We start from the raw sequence: 26,137 nt of genomic DNA, 5'->3' as shown, positions 1-26,137 counted from the left end.
TCAGCCTTTGCTAAAAATAGACTCATATCCAATAATATACTTATTGCTCCTATGATAGGGTTGAGTGGGTGTATTTGGAGAGTCTTATGAGGAGAATGGGCTTTTGTGAGAGATGGGTCAATCTCATTATGGTATGTGTAAGAACTGTCACATACTCAATTTTGGTAGGAATGAAAAAAGTGAGTTGCAATCTGGTTCTCTCGATTGCTGTTCGATTGCTCTTGATTCCTCTCGATTGCTGTTCGATTCCTTTCAATCGATCGAAAGTCGCATATAAGCAAAAAATCAGTAAACGTAAAAAGCCCATAACTTGTCCATTTGAAGCCCAAATTGCAATCCATTTTTTCCAGTATTTAAAGGACATTATAAGCTAACCCTAGATGGGGTTTTTAGAGAGAAAAGAGTGCATCTTGTGCCTCCTATTGTAGATCTAGGGTTTTGTACCCAAAGGTCTCTAAAGTCATCTATTAGCAATATTCCTTGAAGAATCTCAAGATCCAGTGTTGTAGAAGTTACTGTTACAAGATCAACTACTAATGGTGATCTAAAACCTTTGAGTGAGATCTCAAAGTAACAAGCGTGGGTGCTTGTGTTGCTGTAAATCCAAGGAGAGAAAGAGTCTGTGGATTTGAAGTTTGCACATGGTTGTGTCAGTAAGTTACTAAATGAGGTAGCAATAGATTTATGGTTAAATATTTTGTAAAAACTTCAATTCTCTTATAGTGGATTTTTTTACCTTGAGGATAGCTAGGTCAAATCCTCCCCAGGTTTTTACCTTGAGATAGTTTGTTTCATTGGTTTTACTGGGTCATCATATCGTGGTGTTATTTACTTTTCCACTGTTATGCATGATATAATTTATTATTGTTTAACCTAAATCTGAATAATTAACCTAAGTAATCACTTGGTTAATATATTAGGTTAAACAATCTGGTTTAAGGGGTCTAAACAGAACAAACAAATACAATTAAAAGAGCAATGGAATAATGAGATTTGAAAACAATGATGTTGCTATGTATCAAAAATTATATATATATATATATATATATATATATATATATATATATATATATATATATATATACACACACATATTGATGGTGAACAAGTGTGATTAGAGAATATTCCTCTGATTTTGCTATCCAGTGTCACATTAGCAATAGCACAATAATTGTCACAATAGATCCATGGGCACTATGAATCATAAAAAATTAAAAAACAAAAAACAAAAAACAAAAAACAAAAACAAAAAAAAAAAAAAAAAAACAAAACAAAACAAAACAAAAAAATTGGTAGCATTAGTTTCCATTGTTAGGAAAAATTCTATATAAGTGGAAATAAATTTCAACAAGCACAGCAGAAACACAATGGAAGCACAACCACACAAGAACACAATAATTTATATGGAAAACCATTTCTCCTTAAAGGAAAAAATCACAAAACAAACTCCAAATGATTTTACTATATTAAATAAAAATTACAACATTTTTCACTCACTACTATTTTCCTCACTGTTTATCTCTCACAATTTTCTCTTGCTTTATGTGTTTTTTGGATCCGGATCCTCTCCATTTCAATATGAAATGGAGAGTGTCCAGTTAAAGGCTGAGATTGATTTAAAATCAATCTATGGCCTAAAATCAGCCACGCCATTTAAAATACACTTAATAGAGCAATGAGTCATAATTAACATTAGTTTTCAACATTTCTTCTGTCTCTATGGGTTCTCACTTTCTCTGTCTCTCTCATCAAAAATCCATGGCTCGTCTCTCTCACCTCAACCGAGTTTCTCCCTCACTCTCCCTAGCGCTCTACTCTCTCAACCCCAACTGCGTCTCCACCAGTCTCTCCACCTCCACGCTTGCTCTCTGCCTCTCCCTCAACCCCGTCGTCACTGCTTCCTGCATTCCCAACTCAAACCCATAAGCAAAAACAAAGAAAAAAAAGTAAACAGTAACTTACCAGCTGAGGTCCCGACCCCACACACTCGCACCCCTTTTAGACCCAGATCAGAGAGAGAGTAAGGGTTGGGGTTTGGAGAGAATTGGGTGTTTAAGTGAGAATTTGATGCTTTTCAGACCCAGATCAAAGAAAAGGGTTAGGGTTTGGATAGAATCGGGAAAGAGAGAAGTTGATGCTCAATCTCCATGGCTATAGCTAGCAGCCACCGTGTTCCGCTCCACCAATTCCGGCGGTGGTTCCAATAAAGTTCCTCTGTCTCTCTCTTTGATTTTTCCTTCTTTTAATTTTCTCAACAAAAAAGAAGATTTTTTAATTTTTTGTATTGTATTAGGATTTCGTTTTCTTTTGATAAAGAAATTGAATTCCCTATTGTACTTGGGAAAAAAATAATGTGGAATTTGTGTTATTCGATACAGATTGTGTTCAAGTGAAAAGACAACAAAAAAACAAAATATGTATGTATACTAAAGTAAATGATGATTTACCTATGATACTAAATCTATGATTTTTTCCTCTGATCCTGATTTCTTTGCCTAAGAGTATCCATTTCTTATTCTTTAGTTTCTTTCACTGAAACAAAACTATGATTCTTAGCTTGATAATAATTTCTTAGTTTGAAGTTTGTCACAATGGATCAGTTTTTTCTCATTCCCTATGTTACTACTGTGGTTTGAGTTGTGAAATGCACTGAAGATGTTTGAGAAAATATACCTACTGAAATCCAACTTATTTGGTCTTGCGTGTCTGTGTTTCCCTAGGTTATCAATTAAGTAGAGTAGTGTATGTGTTCGTTTTGACACTTTAATGATCTAAAATCTGGTTTATTTGATGGAAAACCAAATTGTGCAAGTATCTTTGTTAGTGGCTTTGTAATGAGAGTGTTGTGCATCTGTCTCCTTAGGTTCTAATTAATTGCAGTAATACATGTGTTTTTGTCACATTTTTGAGCCTATAGAGTAAAAATATTTTATTAAAGTCATAGTATCAAGAAATATGTAAATGTATGTAATTATTTGGTCTAATTAAACAGCCATGTGATGCATCAGTAAGTATTGGGCTATTGATTCAATTTTGGGCTATTGATGTGGTTCATATACTGTTCTTACAATTAATAGCTCAAATGCACTATTTATTTATTTATTTTTCAAAATTTTTTTATGCTGAAGTACTGATGAGTTTAGTTTTTGCAAATAAGCAAGGCACTTGCTGGAGCTGACAAAAAAGATCTGATGAGGAAGTTGCCAAAATTTATATATGATGAGGAGAAAACTTTGGAGGTGAGAAGTTGTTCCTGCATTTGCAATCCTTTAAATTATTCATTATGTGTGTATGCATGTTTGTTAATGTGTTCAGCTTTGAAAGTAAAGTCTTTTTGGTTACAAATAAAGGCCTAGTTATGGTTGGTTGTCAAAAGAAAAACAAGAAAAATATAATGGTTCGATGTATAAGTAAGCTTTATGAATTGTGCTTCAATAAAAAAAAATAAGAAAAAGAAACACTGTACAAATTGTTTGTGTTAACTTGTATTTTCATCCTTTTTTAACTATTATTGATATTCTTTTAGTTATCATTTTTTTTTTTAAATGTTTGCAATGCATTGATATTGCATTGGTGGTGTGATGACTACAGAGAACCCGCAAAATATTAACAAAGAAGATTGCTCAGTTGAATTCAGCCATAGACGATGTTTCTACTCAGCTTCGTGGAGATGATGCCCCTAATGGAGCTGCAGTGAATTCAGATGAAGTTGGAGCTTTAATGTAACAGAATATTTGTTGTAATTGCCATATAAACCATCACTATTTACATGTGATTAGTACTGGAAAAACAATGTTTTGAATCCTTTATCCCTTTTAATTTTCTATTTGATTAATAAATTCAGGTCGATTGTACTTATATAAAAAATTTACTAGAAATGATAGCAAAATATGATTTGTTTCACAGTAATTTTCTCTTAGTAGTAATTATTTATATTTAGGTACTACTTGTTCTCTCACGTGGTATTCTCACATTCCTACAATAGAGTATTGTGGATTTTTTTTTTCACACAATCAATAGCAGATTTTCCACTTGAGATTGCACACTTGAGCTTATGAATAGTGCAATGGTTTTAACTCTCTCCCTTTCCTTTTTCTTGTTTTGTATTAAAATAAATTTCAAAGAATCCTTAGCTGCTAGTGCTTAACTTCAAGATGCATTCTATTTGTTGTTGACGGATTTCTAATCATAATTTGATTTTTAACTTTTGGCTTTAGAAGCATCGGTCATACAGCAAAAAAATTGAAACATGACCATTCTCAGTTGAGGAGCATCTACGGTATCTACTGTAAATTTGTTGTGGTTGGCAGTATTCCACCTCATATTACATATCTTAAAGAATGTAAAATTGTTGCACAAGTAATATATAACTGTGCTAGTTTCTCCAAGCTATGACCTTTGATTTTGTTAGCAATAAATATGTTAGGATTGCTTTTAAGTATCTTATAAATCTTTAAGAAACTAATCCTTAATTGCTTCAGTGACACCAAATCAGTCATCACAAAGTACTTACATAAAAGGCACAACTAGAGCGCATAAAAGCTAGTAATTTCTTCTCAAAGACAAGCTTATAATTGATTCTCAAAGACAACAAAAATTCATTGAAATTTTTATCCACAACCAAATGAACAAAACCCAAAACAAAAAGGCTTTATAGCTTAGCTAAATTAGCTTTACAATATAAATATGTGATTTCAGTGTTTCAAGAAAGCCAAAATAGCTACATCTTGATTTTTATCCCAACTAAAATAGATATGAGTCATGTTCTTTATATCTAAAATTTCATGAACAATTACTCCCAAAAAAAAAAAAAAAAAAAAAATCGTGAACAAAGCCAGCTTCATGGTCTTCACTAGTCCCTCTAGCACTCGCCTTTTCTCGCTCTTAGTGATCAAAAGAAGAATAGCATACCTATAATCATGCCATTCAACCTGACAAAAGAACAAAAGAGTGATTTCATTGGTAAACATATATCAAGATTTCCAAAAAACTTGATCTAGGAGTAAAGAAACTTGATAAATGATAATAAGACCAAAAAAATTTCCTATCATGCATTACTTTAATGGTAATAATAACTGATGATCACCACCATCACATCCATTTACAACTAATCCAATCACCTTGAAGGACGTGAAACTTTTATGGGAACAGCTAAAACATAAAAATTAGATCAAGCAAGGATTCATTTGCTTCACAGTGAGTAGCTTGAAAGTCACAGGCTTGAGCTATTTGTATCAAGCCTTTTTGCTACATAGAACTCCAAGCCATAATTCAACTAAAACCACCCAAATACTCACAAGTTGATCATGATAATGGAATTGTACCCAAATACTGCCCATGAATTTAGCTACAAGAAAGCATGTCTCTAGTAAAAAAAGAACTTTATTTTTTCTGTGCAAGAAGTAGTGCTGCAAGTTTGCTTACACTTTGGAAACAAACAAGAGAGTCCCAAAAATCAATCAATATCTAATAAGCTATGATAAATCCTAAAGCCCCCATATCTGCTAACTGCTAAGGAGTATAACCAAATCATAAGTAGAGCTAACCTTATAGCACTTTGACGCCTGTTCTCAGCATTGTTTCAAATGAAGCTAATTTGATCCAATTCAACAAACTATTCTTCTCAATTATAGCCAATGGCCTTTTGGCCACTGTTTACAAATCAGATTTTTCATGAAAGACATAAAACAAGCACAAAATAAAAAATTCAACCTTTAGCCAACTAAAAGCACATTTTGAAGAAATAACACTTTGGAAACAAACAAGACAGTCCCAAAATATAACCAATTATTCAACCAATATGTACTAGAACAAGATAAATCCTAAAGCCTTCGTATCAATCTAAGATATCAGCTAACTACTAAGGAGGACAATCAGATCATAAGAATAGCTAACCCAATGGCACTTCACAACTCCCTGTATGAGGGAGTTTGACCATCAGTTCTCACCAGTCTTTCAAATAGATCTACTTTGATCAAATTCAACAAAACTATTCGGCTCAATTATTACCAATGACATATCAAATTAAAAACATACAAGACAAGATTATGATTAAAAAAATTCCTAACTTTTGGGGAATTCATTTCGAAGGTCTACTAGAGCAAATACTCACTCACTATTAAGCAATTAAAAAAAATCATTATTTGAAGTAATTTTCAGTTTATAGCTAATCAAGAAAAACATGGAACATGAATTAGAAAAATTCATGAATTAGTTTGACAATGGAAAAAACGCATTCATCAACTTAAAGATTATGATGAATATATAACAACTTTAAATCAACAAAGCGAAACTTAGCAAAGTTTGGGATTTAGTCCGGTGAAAAATGACAAAAGATAAATGCTTGTTTATTTAAAAGGAAAACAAGTAGGTAAACCATCATTTACTTTAGTATAAATACAAATTCTATTTTTTTGTTGTCTTTTCACTTGAACACAATCTGTATCGAATAACACAAATTCCACATTATTTTTTTCTCAAGTACAATAGGGAATTCAATTTCTTTATCAAAAGAAAACAAAATCCTAATACAATACAAAAAATTAAAAAAAAATATTCTTTTTTGTTGAGAAAATTAAAAGAAGGAAAAATCAAAGAGAGAGATATAGGAACTTTACCGAAACCACCGCCGGAATTGGTGGAGCGGAACACGGTGGCGGCTAGCTGTAGCCATGGAGATTGAGCATCAACTTCTCTCTTACACGATTCTATCCAAACCCTAACCCTTACTTTCTCTGATCTGGGTCTGAAAAACATCAAATTCTCACTTAAACACCCGATTCTCTCCAAATCCCAACCCTTACTCTCTCTCTCTGATCTGGTTCTAAAAAGGTGCGAGTGTGTGGGGTCGGGATCTCAGCTGGTGAGTTACTGTTTACTGTTTTTTCTTTGTTTTTGCTTATGGGTTTGAGTTGGGAATGCGGGAAGCGATGACGACGGGGTTGAGGGAGAGGCAAAGAGCAAGCATGGAGGTGGAGAGACTGGTGGAGGGGCAGTCGGGGTTGAGAGAGTGGAGCGCTAGGGAGAGTGAGGGAGAAACTCGGTTGAGGTGAGAGAAAGAAGCCATGGATTTTTTATGAGAGAGACAGAGAAAGTGAGAACTCATAGAGACAGAAGAAACGTTGAAAACTAACGTTAATTATGACTCATTGCTCTGTTAAGTATATTTTAAATGGTGTGGCTGATTTTAAGCCATAGATTGATTTTAAATCAATCTCAACCTTTAACCGGACACTCTCCATTTCATATTGAAATGGAGAGGATCCGGATTCATGTTTTTCTCCTCTTTTACATGCTCTCACTCACGCAGTTTTTTAAGAGTACACTGTCCTCACACTCTGGGACTCTCTCTGCACCAAATGACTGAATGATCTTTCCTTTTATTTATTCATCTTTATATTCTTTTCTTCCTTCCACACGCTTGTCATCAATTCACAAGAAATGCAAGCCAACTTGCCTTGACTTTTTGTATATAATATTAGAGAAAAAGATGACTTCAATTCTTCCTTTTTGCAAACTTCTTTAGGAAGCTCCTTTAAACTTGCTGACTTCTCAGCAGCTTGTCCAACAAGCTCATTTAATGAGCTAAGCCAAGGTGTAGGCTGGACCCGTGTGGTGCAATGCACCCAACATTCGTATCCTTAAATCATTTAATCTCTATAAATCCAATAAACAAAATTTCCAGTTTGTGAACGAAAGAGGTTCAAATGAATTCAAAGTTTATTTAATGGCCTCTCCTAAAGAATCCCACCGAATCATTCTTGATGGTGATCAAAAAATAGAAGAAAAAGAGAGTTTCTCCCATGCCATGCAGCTGGTGACATCCATTGTGCTGCCCATGATCTTAAGGCCATTGAGCTTGGGGTTTTTGATATCTTAGCCAAAGCGCGTCCTGGAGCCAAGCTCTCTCCTTCACAGATTGTAGCTCAGATGCCCACCAAGAACCCCGACGCAGCCATACCACATTCTCAAGCTGCTGGTCAGCGACTCTGTGCTTGGTTGTGCTGTGGTTGCTGACGATGCATGGGAACTTTGGGTCTTTCTAGAGGCTCTACAGTCTTACTCCTATGTCTAAACACTTTGTGCCTAATGAAGATGGCGTTTCATTGGGTCCCTTCATGGCCTTGCTTCAAGACAAGGTCTTCCTTGGCTAGCTGGTGTGTCATGTCTTTTTTCCTATTTTTATTCATGATCTGCTTCATATACATTACCATGCTCGGAATTGCTTAGTCTTAGGGTCATATTTTATGTAATTGGTCAATCCTTTGACAAAATGCACTTTATTTGTAATTAGGTAGATCTAAGTTGAGTTTAATTCATCAAGAATATGTTGTTCAAGCATATAAATTAGTGTTCGTATTAAAGATATGAAGATTGATCCAAGAAATAAGTAAAGAAAAGTTGTTTCATTAAATCTCGACAAATAGCTCAATAGATACTGCTATTAAGACTAAATGAGAAGCTTGACAGATGCCTTGATAGAAACTCAATCTATTAAGAATTACAATTTTCAGATTTGAAATTCGGGCCAAGCTTATGTATTTGTTTAGTGTTTCTTTTCTCACAATCCTAGACATATATAAAACTTATTTTAAGAGCTGTCACACACGGATACAGAGACCAACTATGTTTGTACGCCATAAGGTTTTGCAACCAAGTGCATCCTGATCTTCATTGTTGATGAAGTGAAAAATTTGCAGCCAACAACATCCATTTAAGTTGCTAGAGTTAGTCACATACTGGGATCTGTGCAAAAGGGTTAGTCACAAATTGGAGATTTGTGCATCAAGGGAAAAAAGACTACTAGAAGATGAAGTCTAATTGAGTTTTGGAGTAAGAGTTCAACTGTAGGTTGGTATTTCGGGATAGGCGAGAGTAGTGGTAAGATTCCTTATACTTGTAATTACTTGATTGTTGATTAGTGAATTCTTGAGAGTGGTGACCTTAAATCACTCGATGGGGTTTTTTCCTTACAAGCTCCATTTGTTAACAAATCACCGTGTCTAATTTATTTTCATTGCATTTAGTTTATTTGGTGATTTGTTGGTGCCTCCACGATTCGCATGTAATTTGACTTAATTAATCAACTTGATTAATTGAATTAATTAACCGAGATCAAGTTATCTTAACCCAACACCCAGCAATGGGTGGAGCAAGGTAATACAAAGTCTCGTTATTTACATCTTTGAGGAAGCAATGTAGATGTCATGATTCCCGACAACTTTGGCACTCCCTGGAAGTGGGTTTGTTATGAAACCCTAGTCTAGTACTCCTACTCCAGCTGTTCATCACGTTTGGTATACAATTAATACATGCATGAGTGGATATCCCACGTACAATTTTTTTTTTTTTTTAATTGAGAAATTAATATGACACAATTAGACCAAGCTAAAACTCCAACAAACTAATTCACATGCTGCTAAAATTTGTAATAAAGAGATATGGTATCTAACCTAACTTTGTTGTAGGTCCCAATTGAAAGATGCAATTCTTGAGGGAGGAATTCTGTTCAACAAGGTCTATGGCATGCATATGTTTGAGAATCCTTCCTTGGACCCTAGGTACAATCGGGTTTTTAACACAACAATACTCAACCACACTATTATCGTTATGAGTTGAAGGCACTGGCCGTTCCACATAGAGTTCAGGGTGGTCACAGGACCGCCCTGACTTGGAAAAGTATTAATTATTATACGTAAATTTTAAAAAATTTATGATTTTTTATACATAAAAAATATTTGGGACCACCCTAAACTTTTTTTGGCTAAACATAATTATACTTCGGACAAAATTTAGTAACAAACTTGGTTGTAGATTAAGACTACAACTCCACTTAATATTTTTTATTGGATGTGAATTTTGGCAAATTTACCATTAGATTACATTATCTTCTTAAATCCTCCATACTTGCAAAATTTCAAAAAAATCAAATATCAAAAGCTATGTCATCACTCTCAAGTCTTTAAATTTTGAATTTTTGTTGTCTAAAATTATACATAAAAAAATAAATTTATAGATTAAATAGTAAATAACTTCTAATTAACATGAAATTTGACATGTGTTTTAAGAATATAAAGAACATGCAATTTAACATTTATGTGCCAACCTGAAATGAGACTGTTGGGCTTAACCTCACTTAGGCTCACAATTTATTTGTAAAGTGGGCTTCAAGATTTCCTACTTTGGGTCGTTCTCGGTACAGAGACTCAAAGTAATGTTCCTCCCCTCTCTCTAAATGACTGTTTTTTCTCTCTCTTTTTTGAACCCCTTCTTCTTTCTCAACTTCTTCTATTTATAGCTTTAAGTTAGTGGGGAGATTATAATTACTGCCATTGTTAATGCAATTGGAGGTCCAATATTATCTGTTATAAGTGGATGTTTAGGTGAGAGTGGAGTGTAACAATTATAGCCTTGGAACTTGGCTCCAACTCAGGTGAATTTGCTTGGTAGTGATGTTTCCCGAGCATCCTATGGTACGTCCGGACAAGGTTTCACTGACCGTTCGGGAAGTTTTATGCCGAGCATAGTTCCGGAGCCAAGGCCCAAAACTCGTATTCTTTGAAGGCAGTTTCAAGCAGAGCTTAAGGCGATGGGGCCGTGCTATTGGGCCTGAGCCCAGGGCCCATCTGGGTCTTAGGACCTCGGTGCCATACATTAGCCCCCCCTTAATTCATACCCGGTTGCCGGGAAGAATCAAGGAGCCAGCCGAGCCTTCTAGTCTCGAAAATCCTATGGTCAGGGACTTATGCGGTTTCGGCTTCTTATTAATACTCTCCTCAAAAGACGCACTGTTCCGAGGCATCAGGTTGATTTAACGCTCCCATGCCTCTTTCTGATCCTATAAATAGCTTTCCTCAGAGCATTCTTTCACTTTTTCCACCTCTGATCTCTTGAGCATACTCTCTGCCGACCACTCCCTTGTGAGCCTACTCACCAGCCCAGAGTTCCTTTCTCCCTTAGAACCCAAAGTAAGTTCTCTTCCCCTTCCTATTCCTTCAACTTATTTCTTCGAGTTCCTTTTCATAGTATTAAGTATCATAGATGGGTTACTCTTATCTCCTAGAGGCCCCGGCAGCCTTGGCCACCTTTAGGCGCAAGTTTAATATTCCCGATGACGTGGAAGTGGCTTACTGCCACGAGAGTGAAATCGCTCTCCACCGAGGGCATGGTATGGCCTTTTTCCCTTTAATGGCAATTCTTGAGGGTGGGGTTAGGTTCCCCATGGATCCACTTTTGATAAACACACTTAGGTACTACGGGCTGTGTCCCGACCAGCTTCCCCCCAACTTTTACCGAGTAATTAGCTGCATTAGTAGGTTGAACCATACCTTTGATTTACAGTTAGATTATCATGATATTAACCATATGTATAGCCTCTGTGGGAACAAAGCTTCCAACTTTTACTTAAAAACTAGAGATAATCGGGTACGGCCGATATCATGCCTACCTGATTCGAATAGGAATTCTGTCGGGGAGTTTGTTCGGGTGCACGGTAACTAGTTTGCCGGGGAGGTCCCCTGTCCTCTTTCACGGCATGAAGTGGGTTTGTACCGATCCCTTGATCTAACCGTTCTTCCCCCCCCCCCCCCCCTTCTTCCTTCTCTTCCCTCTTTACTGAAGTAGATTTTGGTTATCGGATATTGATATAACATTTGTTGTTTTTTTTTACAGACGGCAAGGTCTTCGTTCCGGACATCAAAACAGTCCACGTAAAAGACTTGAATTTTATCCTCCGTTCTGAGGTATTCGTGCACTGGGACGGGCAGCTCCAAGCATCGCACCTGATCCTCGGAGTAGAACCTGTGTACTCCACCTGGCAGTCCTTTAAGCAGGCGCTGTTGGTCGATAGTCCATTGCTGTCATACATTGACGTTCGGTACGCGAACTTCCTGCCGCCAAAGCTTACGATCGGGGAGGCGAGGGAGTTTGGAAAGCGCTACACCTGCTCGGACGAGCTAGCTCCTTTGCGGGACGAGTCTGCAGAGCGCGTGTCTCGACGCCTTCGAGAGTTAGCTCACGAGGCTATTCAACAAGAGGCCCCTGTTCAGGAGCAGGTGCAGCCCGAGAACCCTATTGTGGAGCCCGAGCATCCAGCGCTTGAAGCGACCGTCTTGTCGGCTGCAGATACCAACCCTGGCGAAAACATGGTGGCAAGGAAGGTCATGACCATTGACCGTTTCGTACCCAGTGCACGGCAACCCTCCCAACCCCCACCTTCTCAAGGTCGGGTCCAGGTGCCTCCCCCTCCACCCCCTTCTCAAGCTGGACGAGCCTGGAAAAAACAAAGGGTTGCCGATCAAACATCTACAGGTTCGGGAGATTCTGCCATCCAGACTCCTCCCCGGCCAACAGAGGGCATCATTATCCACGAGCCGCAGACCCAGGTTGGTCCGGGGGTTGCGTCCTTCTCTCAAACTGCTCCAGCATGGAAGCCCAAATTTTTGTTGGACGGCAAGCCTTTGCCTTCAACCGCCTGTGTGCGGATGTGAGAGAAAGGCGAAGGCTGTCGTATTGCCCAGACCCTGGCCGAGGGTCTTCTCCTTCCCGACGATGTGCATGCCTTCGAGGAAGGGTCGGAGGAGTCTGTGGGCCACCAGTTAGAGTGGCATGCTATTGCGGTAACTCCTTGTTTGTCTTTTACTTTCCATACATTCCTTTTCACTTCCGTACTAACTTCTGTGTTTGTCAGGCTGCTCAACTGGCTCACATATTGGCTGGCCGTGCAAGGAATCTTGCCGAGGAAGTTGATCTTGAAAAGGGGGCGCAGGAGTCAGCTGCCAAAATAGTAAAGGAAAAACTAAAGGCAGCTGAATCTGCCGAGAAGAAGGCTGCTGCCGCGGAGAAGAATGGGGCACTGGCGGAGAAGAGATGCTCTGAGCTCCTGGCTAAGCAGAACGAAACAGACGTGAAGCTAGCAGAAGCCATTAGCCTCACCACCTCTCAAGCCGAGGAACTCACCGACCTGAGGGCAGCCCTAGAGGCCTGCAAGCAAAAGTGGTACAATGAGGGGTTCGCGGACGCCGAGAAATCTGCGGAACCAATGGTGTCCCAAGCTCGGAGGCTGGGTTTTGAGGCTGGGTGGTTTGCAGCCCTGCAAGCTCTAGGAGTTCCGGAGGATTCCCCGCTGAGAGACCCCGGCCAGATTCCCTTCCCGAGCCCCGTTATTGCCTCGCAGGACCCAACGGTGCCCGTTGAGGATGAAGAAACGGCAAGCATGAGGGAGCTGGTGGAACAGATTGATGCTCATACAGAGCCAGATGAGACAAAAGCCACCAGCATCCCAACTATGCAAGACTTACTCGGTGAGGACCTGCATTTTCCCGTGATCGGCCAGCAGCAGCATGAAGTGACAGATCCAACTCGGCCCTCCATCTAATCAAATTACTTGTCGTCCAGCTTTTCATGCTTTTACTTATTTTTTACAACATTTATTTTGTTTTATTATTGGTATATTTGCCTATGTCACCGGGTTGTGGTGACTGAACAATTTCGCGAGGATTTTCCGTAAACGGTTGCCGAGTTTTGGCGATGAGATATTAACTCTACTTTTTAATTCTGCTCTTGACTTGTCGCGTGTTTGCTTTAGATTATGTCTGTGCCGCCTTTCTTTACCTATTTTTGTGGTCTCTTATTCTGTAGTAGGTCGGGCCGAGAGCTACCCGCTCGGTTAGATCATACTTTAATACATTGCGTTTAAACAATGGGATTTAGTTTCCCCAACCGTAAATGACATGATGCCCCAAAACCTGTTACACAGTGTTTGGATAATTCGAGAATGAAATTGTAGTTAGTGTTTGTAAGGGTGTTAAGGTTTCCACCTGCTCGGTGATTTTGATCAAACCGAGGATGAGGCTTCTACCCTTAGAATTTTATTTGTAACGATAAGGTTTCCACCTGCTCGATGATTTTGATCAAACCGAGGACGAGGCTTCTGTCCTTAGAAAATATTATGTAACGATAAGGTTTCCACCTGCTCGGTGATTTTGATTGAACTGAGGATGAGGCTTCTATCCTTAGAAAATTTTTTGTAACGGTAAAGTTTCCTCCTGCTCGGTGATTTTGATCGAACCGAGAATGAGGCTTCTGTTCTTAAAAAAAAATTTGTAACGATAAGGTTTCCACCTGCTCGGTGATTTTGATCGAACAGAGGATGAGGCTTCTGTCCTTAGAATTTTTTTTTTTTTTTTTTTTTTTTTTACAAAACATGCAATTCTCTTAATGTGCAATGACGGGATCAAAAACAGCTTAGACAAGTAACTTCATCATTATCTTGACTTTAGCAAAGTACAAAGTTTTGACTTACATTTACTATATGGATGGTCACAGGTAGAACTTCTTTAAATTGTGAGCATCCCATGGCCGAGGGAGCGGCCTCTCGTCAAGATCTTCTAGGTAGTAAGCCCCCGCGCCAGCGATGGTGGTAATTCTGTACGGCCCTTCCCATGTTTGAGCAAGCTTCCCGGTAGCTACATCTTGCATGTTTCCCACGACCCTCCTTAGCAACAATTCCCCGGCACTGAATTCCCTCCCCTTTACATCTTGGTTGTATCTCTGGGATAGTTTCTGCTGATACTCTGCGAGCCGTATGGTTGCGACCTCTCGACATTCTTCTAACCAGTCCAAGCGCTCCATCATCAGGTCGGCGTTCTAGGCAAGGTCAAATCCTACAACCCATGCACTGCATAAGCTCATCTCGGTTGGTATTACGGCCTCTGCCCCATATGTCAAAGAGAAAGGGGTCTCACCCGTGGATCTTCTGGGAGTCATACGATAGGCCCATAAAATGTTAGGCAGCTCTTCAACCCATCTCCCCTTTGCCCCGTCCAGCCTCTTCTTCAGCCCATTTAAAATCGTCTTGTTCACTACCTCAGCTTGGCCGTTGCTTTGAGGGTATTCCGGGGTTGAATACTTGTTCTTAATGCCGAGATCGCTGCAGAAGGCCCGGAAAGCTTTGCTATCGAACTGTAGCCCATTGTCTGATACTAGTGAGTTCGTTACCCCAAACCTTGTGACTATGTTTTTCCATACAAACTTTTTCACGTCAATATCCCAGATGTTGGCTACGGCCTCGGCTTCCGCCCACTTCGTGAAGTAATCCACTGCCACCAATACAAATCGGCAGTTACCCGTTGCTCGGGGAAAGGGGCCGAGAATGTCCATGGGCTGCTGACGGGGTTTAGACGATCTGCTGGCTGGTGGATTAGAGAGGCGTGCTTTTGGCATTGTTCACACCTCCGGACATATTCCGTGGCATCCTTCTACATCTGTGGCCACCAAAACCCCTGAGTCATTGACCTGTGCGCCAGAGACCGTCCCCCGACATGGCCACCACACACTTTGTCATGAAGCTCAGTCAGAAGTTCGTTCACTTTCTCAGAATGAAGGCATAAAAGGTAAGGGCCTGCGAAATACCTCCAGTACAATTTGCGATCTGCCGACAGCTAGTACCGGGGAGCCACCTGACGAATCTTTTTGGCCTCCTTTTCGTCGTCCGGAACTTTATCCTCGGCTAGGAAGTCTATGATCGGGTTCATCCAACACGGATTTGCCATTGACACCATGGTAACCTCAACCCCAGCCAGGTTGTCATCACTTTTCACCTCGATGCTCGGCTCCCTTATAAGCTCTATTTTGACCAGCCGAGGTATATTCTCGGTAGAGGATGAAGCCAACGTGGCCAGCGAGTCGGCATGTCTGTTTTGTGCCCGACCTACATGGGCACTGTCCCGAACCGGACAATGATCTGCTTAGCTGCACTCAGATAGGCTTTCATCCGAGAGTCCTGAGCTTCAAAGCTTCCTATGATTTGATAAACGACCAGCCGAGAGTCTGAATAAATCTCAACATCTTTCGCGCCCAAACGCAATACAGCCCTCAACCCGGCCAAGAAGGCCTCGTACTTGGCTTCGTTGTTTGAGGCTTTGAATCCTAATATGAAGGAGTGTTCTAATCGTATGCCCTCCGGGGTGATTATGATAATACCAGCTCCGGCCCCCATAGCATTCGAAGTGCCGTCTACAAACACTTTCCACGAACGACGTTCCGCATTACAAATTATCTTCCCATCGTTCTTAGGGGTGAATTCTGCAATGAAATCAGCAAGAACCTGTCCCTTTACCGAGCTTCGCGGTCGGTACCTTATGTCGAACGAACCCAAATGAGTTCCCCATTTGGCTATTCGGCCCGTGAAGTCCGATCTTTTTAACAACGACTGTAGGGGATACTCGGTGAGGACAAATACTGTATGAGCCTGAAAGTAATACGGCAACTTCCTCGTGGCGTGCACCAGTGCCAAAACTAGCTTCTCAAGGGGCAGGTACCTCGTCTCGGCATCTACTAAGGTTTTGCTTATGTAATACACTGGCTGCTGTACTCCTTGGTCCCTTAGTAACACAGCACTCACGGCATGGTCAGACACTGAGAGGTACATAAACAAATCCTCCCCGGACTCCGGGGCCGTTAACATGGGTGCTTTTGCCAAGTATTCCTTCAGTTCTTGAAAGGCCTTGTCGCATTCCTTGTCCCAATGAAACTCCTTCCACTTCTTCAAAAGTTGATAAAACAGTCTGCAGCGATCTGCGAATTTGGAGATGAATCAGTTTAGGGCGGCTAACATCCCGATTAGCACTTGTACTTCCTTTGGATTACTCGGTGGTCTAAGGCGATTCACGGCATCTATCTGGTCGGGATTGGCTTCTATCCCCCGAGTAGAAATCATATAACCCAAGAACTTGCCAGCCCCCACACCGAAAGTACACTTCTCGGTGTTCAAGCGCAACTTGTGCTGCCGGAGTATCTCAAATACTCCCCGGAGGTCTTCCATATGTTGCAACTCCTTTTTGCTCTTTACCACCATGTCGTCAATGTATACCTCCATTGTGCACCTAATTTTCTCTCGAAACATCCTCGTCATCATCCGCTGGTATGTAGCATCGACGTTCTTCAATCCAAACGGCATGACTTCGTAGTGATAGTTTGCACTCGGGGAAATAAATGCTGTCTTTTCTCGGTCCTCGAGCGCCAAGGCAATCTGGTGGTACCCCTGGAAAGCATCCAAGAAGCTCATCCTCGGGTGCCCATACGTGGCGTCTACTAGTTGGTCAATCTTGGGCATTGGGAACGGATCCTTGGGACATGCCGTATTCAAGTCTGTGAAATCCACACAAACTCTCCATTTACCATTCTTTTTCTTCACCACCACCGTATTCGCTAACCACCTCAGGAAGAATATTTCCCTTATCACCCCTGCTTCCTTTAGCCTCTGGACTTCCAAATTCATCGCGTCAACATGCTCCTTCGATGCTCTCCTCGATTTTTGTTTTTTCGGGGGGAATGATGGGTCCACGTTAAGCTTGTGGACAATGAACTCAGGATCTACGCCAGGCACTTCGTACGGACTCCAGGCAAAGACATCCACGTTCTGTAAAAGGAACAACAACATCTCTACCTTTTCTTGGTCATTCATGCTCATGCCTATCTGGAAATACCTGTCATTGTCCGGAAAAATTCTGACCTTTAAAACCTCCTCAGCAACGTCCGCCCCCGTTTCCCCTCGGGGCTTCTATGATTGCTATAAAGTTTCTTTTTCGGTCTCCCCCGCTTGTCCAAGCTGTTCGCTCTTCCATCTGACTGCGGCGACCAGACACTGCCTAGCCACTCGTTGGTTCCCTCGCACCACGGCGACTCCATACTCGATGGGAAATTTCACTTTCACGTGCAAGGTGGACGGAACGGCCTTCATTGCGTGGATCCACGGCCTTCCCAGGATTGCAGTGTACAGTGAGAATGACCGGACTACTATGAAGGTCACTATTACTTCCTTGCCTTCCATGTCCACCGAGAGAGAAATTTGCCCTTCAGGAACCATGACCCTTCCGTCAAACGAGACCAGTGGCGTGTCATACTTCGCTAAGTCCTGACTCTTCAATCCGAGCCCTTCGAACAGATCCAAGTACATCACGTCGGCTCTGCTTCCTTGGTCTATCATCACTCTTTTTACCAAGAACCCGCTTATCCGAGCTGTTACTACCAACGCATCATCATGAGGTTGGATCGTCCCTTTCAAGTCTTCTTCGCTGAAAGAGATGGTTAGCCGACCAATTTTCATCCTCTTCTCGGGTGATTCTCCTTTCGTGCAAGCCACTGTCAGTACCCCTTTAACTGCTGCTGTACCTCTTGGGGCAGCGTGGATGACTTCGATCACTCCCAACGGTGGCGGGAGGGGATTCCTTTTTTGCTGAACACCCTGGTCAGCATCCCGGTCTGCGGAGTCCACTACAAACTCTTTCAAATACCCTGCTTTTACTAATTGCCCGAGATGATCTTTTAGTACCCGACACTGCTCGGTGGTGTGCCCTTTGTCCCTATGGTATGTGCAATACAAGTTTTAGTTCCTTCGAGATGGGTCACCCCCCATCTTGTTCGGCCACCTAAAGAATGATTCATTCTTAATCTGATCTAGAATTTTGTGCACAGGTTCTTTGAACGCCACATTAACTCCCTCAATTTGCGCCTCTGGTTCTTGCATCCTGAAATCTTTTTTTGGTCTTGCCGGGATAACACCCTGTCGAGATCTCCCTAGTAACGGGGCTTTCCCCTTATTTTGTAGCCGATCATCTTCCAGGCATTTATACTCCTCAATGCACCTTATAAGTTGCCTTATATCCTCGGGAGGTCTTTTCGTCAACGACTCCCATAATTCAGAATCTTCGGGGAGCCCCATCCTGAAGGTGCTTGCCACTATCTTCTCATTTCCTCCACCAATCTCGTTGTAGAGTTCCCAGTACCAGCTGGCGTAACTCCGAAGGGTTTCACCGACCCTCATCTTTATGGAAAGTAACGCATCCACCAGCTGCGACACTCGGCTACATGTCACGAATCTATTGTCGAACTCTTGAATCAGCTCGGCAAAGCTACGAATGGAGCCTTTTCATAACCCACTGAACCATCTCAGGGCCCTGGAACCGAGACTGGAGGGGAATACCTTACACATCAAGGCATCATTGTGTGCATGCAAGGATATCATGTGGATATAATGACTGACATGCTCCACAGGGTCTGTCTTCCCGTCGTAGGAATTGAATGGCGGTCTTGTAAATCCACTCGGCATAGGGGCCCGTTCAATTTCATCTGAGAATAGCAACCGAGCAGCCCTTCGTAAGGCTCAGCTCATGGCGTCCATGGCAGCATTGTGGGGTCGCCGTTCCTCTGGCGAATCCAACCCTCGGTCCTCATATCCATGCGAACGTGAACGGCTCCGGCGATGACGTGTCTCTCGGGAGTGTAACTGATTCCTACGCCGGTGTGATTCTTGAAAGGGTGATTGGTTTTGGAATCGTTGTGTACCGGAGTGGCTAGAGCCCTCTTCACCCCGATTTCCCATGCTATCATTTCTCCTTTGCCGGTGGTAGCGGTCCCTTTCTTGGCGTCAACCCCTTGCTTCCAGTTCTAGATCCATCACCAGTCTGCGCAACCGCTCCAGCTCTTGGTCTCTATCATCATACTGCCTGTGTCTCGAGACACCCGACATCGTTCGGCGAGTCTAATCCAACCCTTCTCCCAGGCCAGACTCTTCCTCTCCTCGTAGGCGCTCCCTATCCTCGCGCCCTTTCTGTCTTCTTTCCCGCCACGTGGATCCCCGAGAAGATCCCACGGAACCGCTCTGAGCATGCCCTCCTGAATGTCCCTCGGACATTTCCCTTATTTGAGCCTCAATCGAACCACAGCTTCGTAGGAGAGCCTCACGGTGGGCGCCAATTGTGCCAACTTGAAATGAGACTGTTGGGCTCAACCTCACTTAGGCTCACAATTTATTTGTAAAGTGGGCTTCAAGATTTCCTACTTTGGGTCGTTCTCGGCACAGAGACTCAAAGTAATGTTCCTCCCCTCTCTCTAAATGACTGTTTTTTCTCTCTTTTTTCTGAACCCCTTCTTCTTTCTCAACTTCTTCTATTTATAGCTTTAAGTTAGTGGGGAGATTATAATTACTGCCATTGTTAGTGCAATTGGAGGTCCAATATTATCTGTTATAAGTGGATGTTTAGGTGAGAGTGGAGTGTAACGATTATGGCCTTGGAACTTGGCTCCAACTTAGGTGAATTTGCTCGGTAGTGATGTTTCCCGAGCATCCTATGGTACGCCCGGACAAGGTTTCACTGACCGTTCGGGAAGCTTTATGCCGAGCATAGTTCCGAAGCCGAGGCCCAAAACTCGTATTCTTTGAAGGCAGTTTCAAGCAAAGCTTAGGGCGAGGGGGCCGTGCTATTGGGCCTGAGCCCAGGGCCCATCTGGGTCTTGGGACCTCGGTGCCGTACAATTTAAATTTTCAAAATATGTAACCATGTTAATTTGTTTAGTGAGAATTGTAGCCTTAGGCTATAGCTTAGTTTGTAGTTAAACTTTTCTTTAAACTTTGATCCCGTTAACAATATATTAGGTCCTTACAAACAAAAAGAAAAAGCTTAAGAAAATTTTTATGGAACTAAAATTTTGAAAAAGATGTAACTTACAACATTGATAATAAGACTATCATGCAAAAATTTCAAAATAAGAAAATTCAAAAAGAAAATTGTAAGACTTTATTTCTTTTTGTGCGTGTGTATGTGTTTTTTTTTTTTTTAATGGTCAATATATGAAGTTCTATTTTTATTAAATTTATATAATTTAAATTTCTTAATGACCACGCTGGAAAATATTACTGGAGCCACCACTGATTGAAAGTATGTATATACTAAAACTTTCAATGCTCTCGTAAATGCTCCCCAAGCTACCCACCATTCCTTGCTTTTTGAGAAGCGGAATGAAAGTTCCAACCGGCAGGGCTAGAACGTGAATGAGGAAGTCGATGAAATCCTTGCTAGCTTCAGCAAAAAGCACTCTATGGCTTTCTTTGTCTATAAGAAGTTTCAAATTCACATTGGTTTCTTCCATGGACTTTGCCTAACCTTATTTTTTATGAAGATTTTTGGACAAACAATATGGCATCACTATGATGCAATGGACAATTTACGTACATGTTGCTTGGCGAACCATACTTAGAACTTAAGAAATCCTGAATAGTCCTATTGGTGAACCACAGTTCAATGTCGGCCACGAAATGAGGACTTATGAAAAGTTCATTGTAATTATCTCCTAGTTTTTCTTTTTCTTTTTTTACCTTTATTTTATTTTTTGGTTGAGAAGGTTTTTTTACCTTTAAAGCTTGGGTTCAATTGCTAAAAGCAATTATGTACTACATAAAGTTTATATTCTGACACCTCAGTTCTTTCTTTTGTATCAGCACGTACCAATTTGAAACATTTCTTTAGTAATTACTCAATTCTAGTGGGGAAGCCTTTTTTCTTTTCTTTTTTCAATTTTTCAAAAGGCAAATAAAGCAATGTTTCTTATGAAAAGCAACTCAGGCAATTATAGTTGATGAACTTGATGTTGGCGATGGTCTAGGAGTTACTCTTAACTTCATCACTACCAGATATCCCCACGTCAAAGGCATTAATTTCGACTTACCTCATGTCATACAACATTCCCCACTGTATTCCAATATTATTTTAACTCATAGTCTCCTTTTTTTTTTCACAATATTGTTAAGGATTTTTCGTATCTTATCAATTTAAAGTTTGATTAACTATGGTTTTAAAAACCAGTACAGTCAATGAATCATTTTTGCTCCCAATTCCCATTTTTTACCAATTTTTAATTGGTTCTGGCCAGTTTTAGGGGTTTTAATCAAACTAGGTTAGTGACCGGTTCCCAGTTGAACCAATTCAACCAATTAGTCTGATTTTTAAAACGATGGGATCAGCATATGAATTTTATGGAATAATAATACTAATATCATAATTTTAAAAAGCCTAGATAGGCTGTATAAATACACAAGTTATGTAGATAAAGAGGCGCATTAACTTATGTTGCAAGTGTGGAACATTTAGGAGGAGATACATTCGAAAGTATTCTTAAAGGGACAACATTTTCATGAAGAACTCAGTGGGGTTGGCTGAGTGATTGGGCATTCAATCCCAAAGTGACTGTCTTAAATGGAGGTAAAAGAGCCCAAGTTCTAGCTCCAACACTTTGGAAAAATTCCCTGGGCTAGCAATTTACCTTTGCCCACCCATCGCAACAGTGATTAGTCCCTTGGTTGAAAGCTTTAGGGATACACCAGGTCTAAGACCAAAAAAAATAAATAAAAACATTTTCATGAAGGGAAATTTCAATTTTAATTTGTAGGCATTTTTTGTCTTGATTGATCAATAACCATGATTTAAATCTAAATACATTGTGTAGCGCATGAATGCTTTTACTCCCGTTAGATTACTTCAAACTCTTGATTCGACCCTTAGAAAACTCCTAGGGATTGGTTTAGTGGTTGCTAAGGAACTCATAAGATTCATGAGGTCTTAAATTTGAAACATCTCACTAGCATCTTGGAGTTATCCCAAAAGATTCCTCCTTTTAATTATATACAAGTGTGTTAGAATGGAAACCAAACACACTCGAAGGAACAATCAAATGCTTAAAAAATCTTGTATAGCCTCAAAGATGAATTATCATGTTATGACAAAAGTCATATTCTATTTGTATTTGTATAGACTTTATCAGTTAATCTAACTGAAATTTACGTTATTAATTCTAATTTAAAACTACTATTAAAATTATTATTTTGTCTGTCGCTTAAAATTTTTTATAAAAATATAGTAAAAATAGTATTTTTAAAATTTGGATAATAATGATTAGAAAAAAAGGGGCAGTTACCAACTTATCATGAATCTTTGACATCCTTCTAGACTTTATTTGACCCTTCGTTACTCATTTTCATTTCTCACCGAAAAAGCAAGAGGAAAAGCAGGAAGGAAAGTAGCCATGGGCAGGAACAGGCGTCAGAAGGCAAGACAAATGGCTGCTGCTGCTGCTGCGGCTTCATCATCTTCAGCACAAACCCACATCGTCATCGGCCCAATAACAATCATTGACGACCAAGAATCACAACGCATTCAAAAAAGAGAAGAAGAAGAAGAAGCTTTCTCTGAGGCCATGGAACTGGTGTACGGGTCAACGCTACCCATGGCTATACACACAGCCATGGACCTTGGTGTCTTTGACATCTTGGCCAATGTGGGTCCCAGTGTCACGCTCTCTGCTGAGGAGATTGTGGCCCAAATGCCCACCACGAACCCGGACGCACCAGCCATGATTAACCGCATTTGTAGCCTACTGCTGCACCATGGCGTGCTTGGTGTCTCTTTGGATGATGATATTTTTCACAGGCGATACTGTCTTACTTCAGTGTCCAAGTACTTTGCGCGTGGTAACCAACAAGATGGGGTTTCCTTGGCACCCTTGATGGATTTGGTTCATGACAAGGTTTACTTGGATAGTTGGTCAGTGACTCAGTCATCACTTTTTGATTTTTTTTTTCCTTTTCTCTAATCATAAAGAAATCCCTTTATTTCTTTATTCGTTTTAATTAGTTCTGTTTTGCAATCTTCATGTCATGCTTTGTGATTTGTTCCCTTATGGGCCATAGAGAATGTTCCTTGGATAATTTGCTTGAATCCACAGCACTATTTGACATACATAACTCGTTGATTAGTCAATTTGTTATATTACTTTTGCCCCCACTTGGTGCTGATCATTTTTGTTAAGTTTTTGGACTTTCAATTAACTTTTATGGTAATAGTTGTATAGTAGAATGATAAACGACAATGACAAACTTGCATAAGGACAAAGTGTTGTTAATTCAATACTTAGATTTATTATTATTGTTGTTATTTTGTTTTTTATTTTGATTTTTGGGGTGGTGGGTCGAACCCCAACATGGGAGACAGGGGAGTGGTAGATGCCTTCTGGCTACAAGACATTTGGGTATTTGGATTTTTGTTCATTGTTGTTATTATAATCATTGTTACCTATTAGGAATTGTAGTTGTGGCTGGTTTTTTGGCATAGTCAAGTAGTTTAATAATGTGGTCTAACACCCATCACAAAGGGATTACCTGTGTGCCTTATGCTAGTTGTTCCCAGACTTCATCAAAATTTTGCTAATGGTGGCTAACTTTGTTGTTGAATTGAATGAATGTTAGGTCGCAACTGAAGAATGCCATTCTTGAAGGCGGACTTCCATTTAACAAGGTCCATGGAATGCATGCCTATGAGTATGCTGGCAGGGACGGCAGGTTCAGTCAAGTTTCCAACACAGCAATGTTCAGCCACACTGCCATAGTTGTTAAGAAGATCCTTGAGTCCTTCAAAGGTTTTGAGAACCTCAAGCAGGTGGTTGATGTTGGTGGTGGCATTGGAGTGGCACTTAACTTAATCACTTCCAAATACCCCAATATGAAGGGCATTAACTTTGACTTGCCTCATGTCATAAAACATGCCCCACCCTTTCCTGGTATGATGTCTCTTCGATATGTAATATTTGAAATAATATTGTGGAGTTTTTGTGTCATTTCTCCAAAGGTAACTTTCAATTTGACGAGCTCTCTTATTGGCATTTGAAATTGAAATGATCAATATACTGGTTGGTGATGTATTGAGTTTTATATTTCATCACTTGAGTTGATTTAAGTGCAGTTCCACCAGGTCTCTTCTGTTGTACTGTCTTTTGTACTCTTTACAACCTTCATATTATCAATTTCTTTGTACCACATCGCTCCAGAACTGCATTCTAAATTGAGAGAGACAGAGAGAGTAACTCCAAATCATCTATCATTTGAGATAGCCAAAATGGAAAATCTCATATTGTCTGTTGAGATTGATTATTTAAATCTAGCCAACTCAATATTACTGATTTGTGGTTGTTAATGCATGACTGCATGTTTCAAGAACCTAGATGGCCTTCGGGGATTAGTTCATTGAGTGCTTAGATTAAAGGATGTGCTCATTTGTCTTGCAGGTGTGAAACATGTAGCTGGAGATATGTTCGAGAGTGTTCCAAAAGGAGATGCCATATTTTTGAACGTGAGTTTTGAGTTTTTCTGGCATTATTTCCTGATTTACTTGTACTGATGACTTAGAGGACCATCTTTCTCTTTAATTAAGAAATAAATTCAGTAAATATTGTGAGATTATGGATATTATGCAGGGAATACTTCGTGATTGGAGTGACGATCGCTGCTTGAAGTTGTTGAAGAACTGCTACAATTCTCTTCCAAAAGACGGAAAGGTAATCGTTGTGGAGCAAATTCTTCCAATTTTCCCAGAGATGACCACTTTTGCAAGGGGCAAATCCCTACTTGATATGCTTATGATGACTCAAAAACCAGGAGGAAAGGTGCGGATGCAACACGAATTGTTTGACTTGGCATTTGGAGCTGGATTTAAGACCATTTCTTTTACTTGTTTTGTCTGTAATTCGGCTGTTATGGAATTCAATAAGAAAGATAAGGAATCTGTATCATTTGCGCTGTAGGTTGAACATATCTTTTTTAGGAGCTGACAGTCTCTTCTAAACTGTTTTGCCTAGTTACTGAGATAGGGTAAGGACCAGTTTCTGATGATATTATGATATCAATATGGGATGTTTTGTGTGTAAATATTGGATAATGAAAAATTATTCTTATTAATCAAGCTAATGATGGCACTCCTTGTATCTTCCATCAAATGGTGCAGCACCTGCGTTATCGGATGTGGATGCTGTGATTGGCTACCTTTTCATGTTAAGGGATTGCCAAGGCTCAGATTAGCTAGGGGGAGCCTGTTTGTGGCTCATTCTATGAGAACTGAGATTTTAGCTTCCTATTTTTCATCTCTCTCTGATTTTGTTCTGGTTTCTTTAATCATGAATCAGCCATTGAAGTGTGGTTTTACGACATTTCTGTGAGTCTATTATCACTATTGAAGTGCTCCTGTTGGGAGGTGTTTGATCTGGTCAGAGTAAAATTTTGTGACCAAAGGAATCATTCTTGTTGAGAAATATTTAGAAAGGTTTTTTGAATGGCCGTAACCTTTGTTTCAATCACTTTTTGGGTTTGTTGTCGATTTGAACATTCATAAAAAGCCCATATCTTTAAAGCTTGCTATCATGAAGCTTCTGTTGATGCATATAATCCTTGTGGTTTTTGCCCTGAAACCGCGAGTGGCAAATTGCATTTGATCACAAACTACCTTGCTCAGTATGCATAACTATTGACAAGTTTTCC

The 26,137-nt window shown here is 40.3% G+C and overlaps 2 protein-coding genes and 1 long non-coding RNA gene across 3 annotated transcripts; 2 read left to right on the top strand and 1 right to left on the bottom strand.

Annotated features, from left to right (window-relative positions):
- The first annotated feature begins 3,149 nt into the window (after positions 1-3,149).
- On the top strand, positions 3,150-3,909 carry LOC126696865 (uncharacterized). The gene is made up of 2 exons (XR_007646109.1): positions 3,150-3,239; positions 3,592-3,909. It is a non-coding gene; the product is annotated as an uncharacterized LOC126696865 (long non-coding RNA).
- A 13,660-nt stretch (positions 3,910-17,569) lies between these two features.
- On the bottom strand, positions 17,570-18,823 carry LOC126696431 (uncharacterized). Its single transcript, XM_050393178.1, has 2 exons — positions 18,429-18,823; positions 17,570-18,362 (listed from the first exon to the last, which is right to left on the bottom strand). Exons 1-2 carry the CDS (start codon positions 18,821-18,823, stop codon positions 17,570-17,572), a joined length of 1,188 nt encoding a protein of 395 aa, XP_050249135.1.
- A 3,960-nt stretch (positions 18,824-22,783) lies between these two features.
- On the top strand, positions 22,784-25,658 carry LOC126696862 (anthranilate N-methyltransferase-like). The gene is made up of 4 exons (XM_050393591.1): positions 22,784-23,375; positions 24,077-24,387; positions 24,892-24,956; positions 25,081-25,658. The coding sequence occupies exons 1-4, from the start codon at positions 22,858-22,860 to the stop codon at positions 25,405-25,407; spliced, it is 1,221 nt and encodes a 406-aa protein (XP_050249548.1). The 5' UTR covers positions 22,784-22,857; the 3' UTR covers positions 25,408-25,658.
- The last annotated feature ends 479 nt before the right edge of the window (positions 25,659-26,137 follow it).

This window comes from Quercus robur, chromosome 8, assembly GCF_932294415.1.
Source record: "Quercus robur chromosome 8, dhQueRobu3.1, whole genome shotgun sequence".
Taxonomy (NCBI): Eukaryota; Viridiplantae; Streptophyta; class Magnoliopsida; order Fagales; family Fagaceae; genus Quercus; species Quercus robur.
The sequence above is the reverse complement of the archived record's forward strand: the minus strand, read 5'-3'. Positions and strand labels throughout refer to the sequence as shown.

Excerpts from the sequence above, each read along its gene's own strand:
- LOC126696431 (XM_050393178.1), bottom strand. The coding sequence starts at position 18,823 with ATGAGGGTCGGTGAAACCCTTCGGAGTTACGCCAGCTGGTACTGGGAA. Across the intron at positions 18,363-18,428 it reads AAGAATGAATCATTCTTTAG|GGACAAAGGGCACACCACCG; the intron begins GTGGCCGAACAA and ends CACATACCATAG.
- LOC126696862 (XM_050393591.1), top strand. The coding sequence starts at position 22,858 with ATGGGCAGGAACAGGCGTCAGAAGGCAAGACAAATGGCTGCTGCTGCT. Across the intron at positions 23,376-24,076 it reads AAGGTTTACTTGGATAGTTG|GTCGCAACTGAAGAATGCCA; the intron begins GTCAGTGACTCA and ends AATGAATGTTAG. Across the intron at positions 24,388-24,891 it reads ACATGCCCCACCCTTTCCTG|GTGTGAAACATGTAGCTGGA; the intron begins GTATGATGTCTC and ends TTTGTCTTGCAG.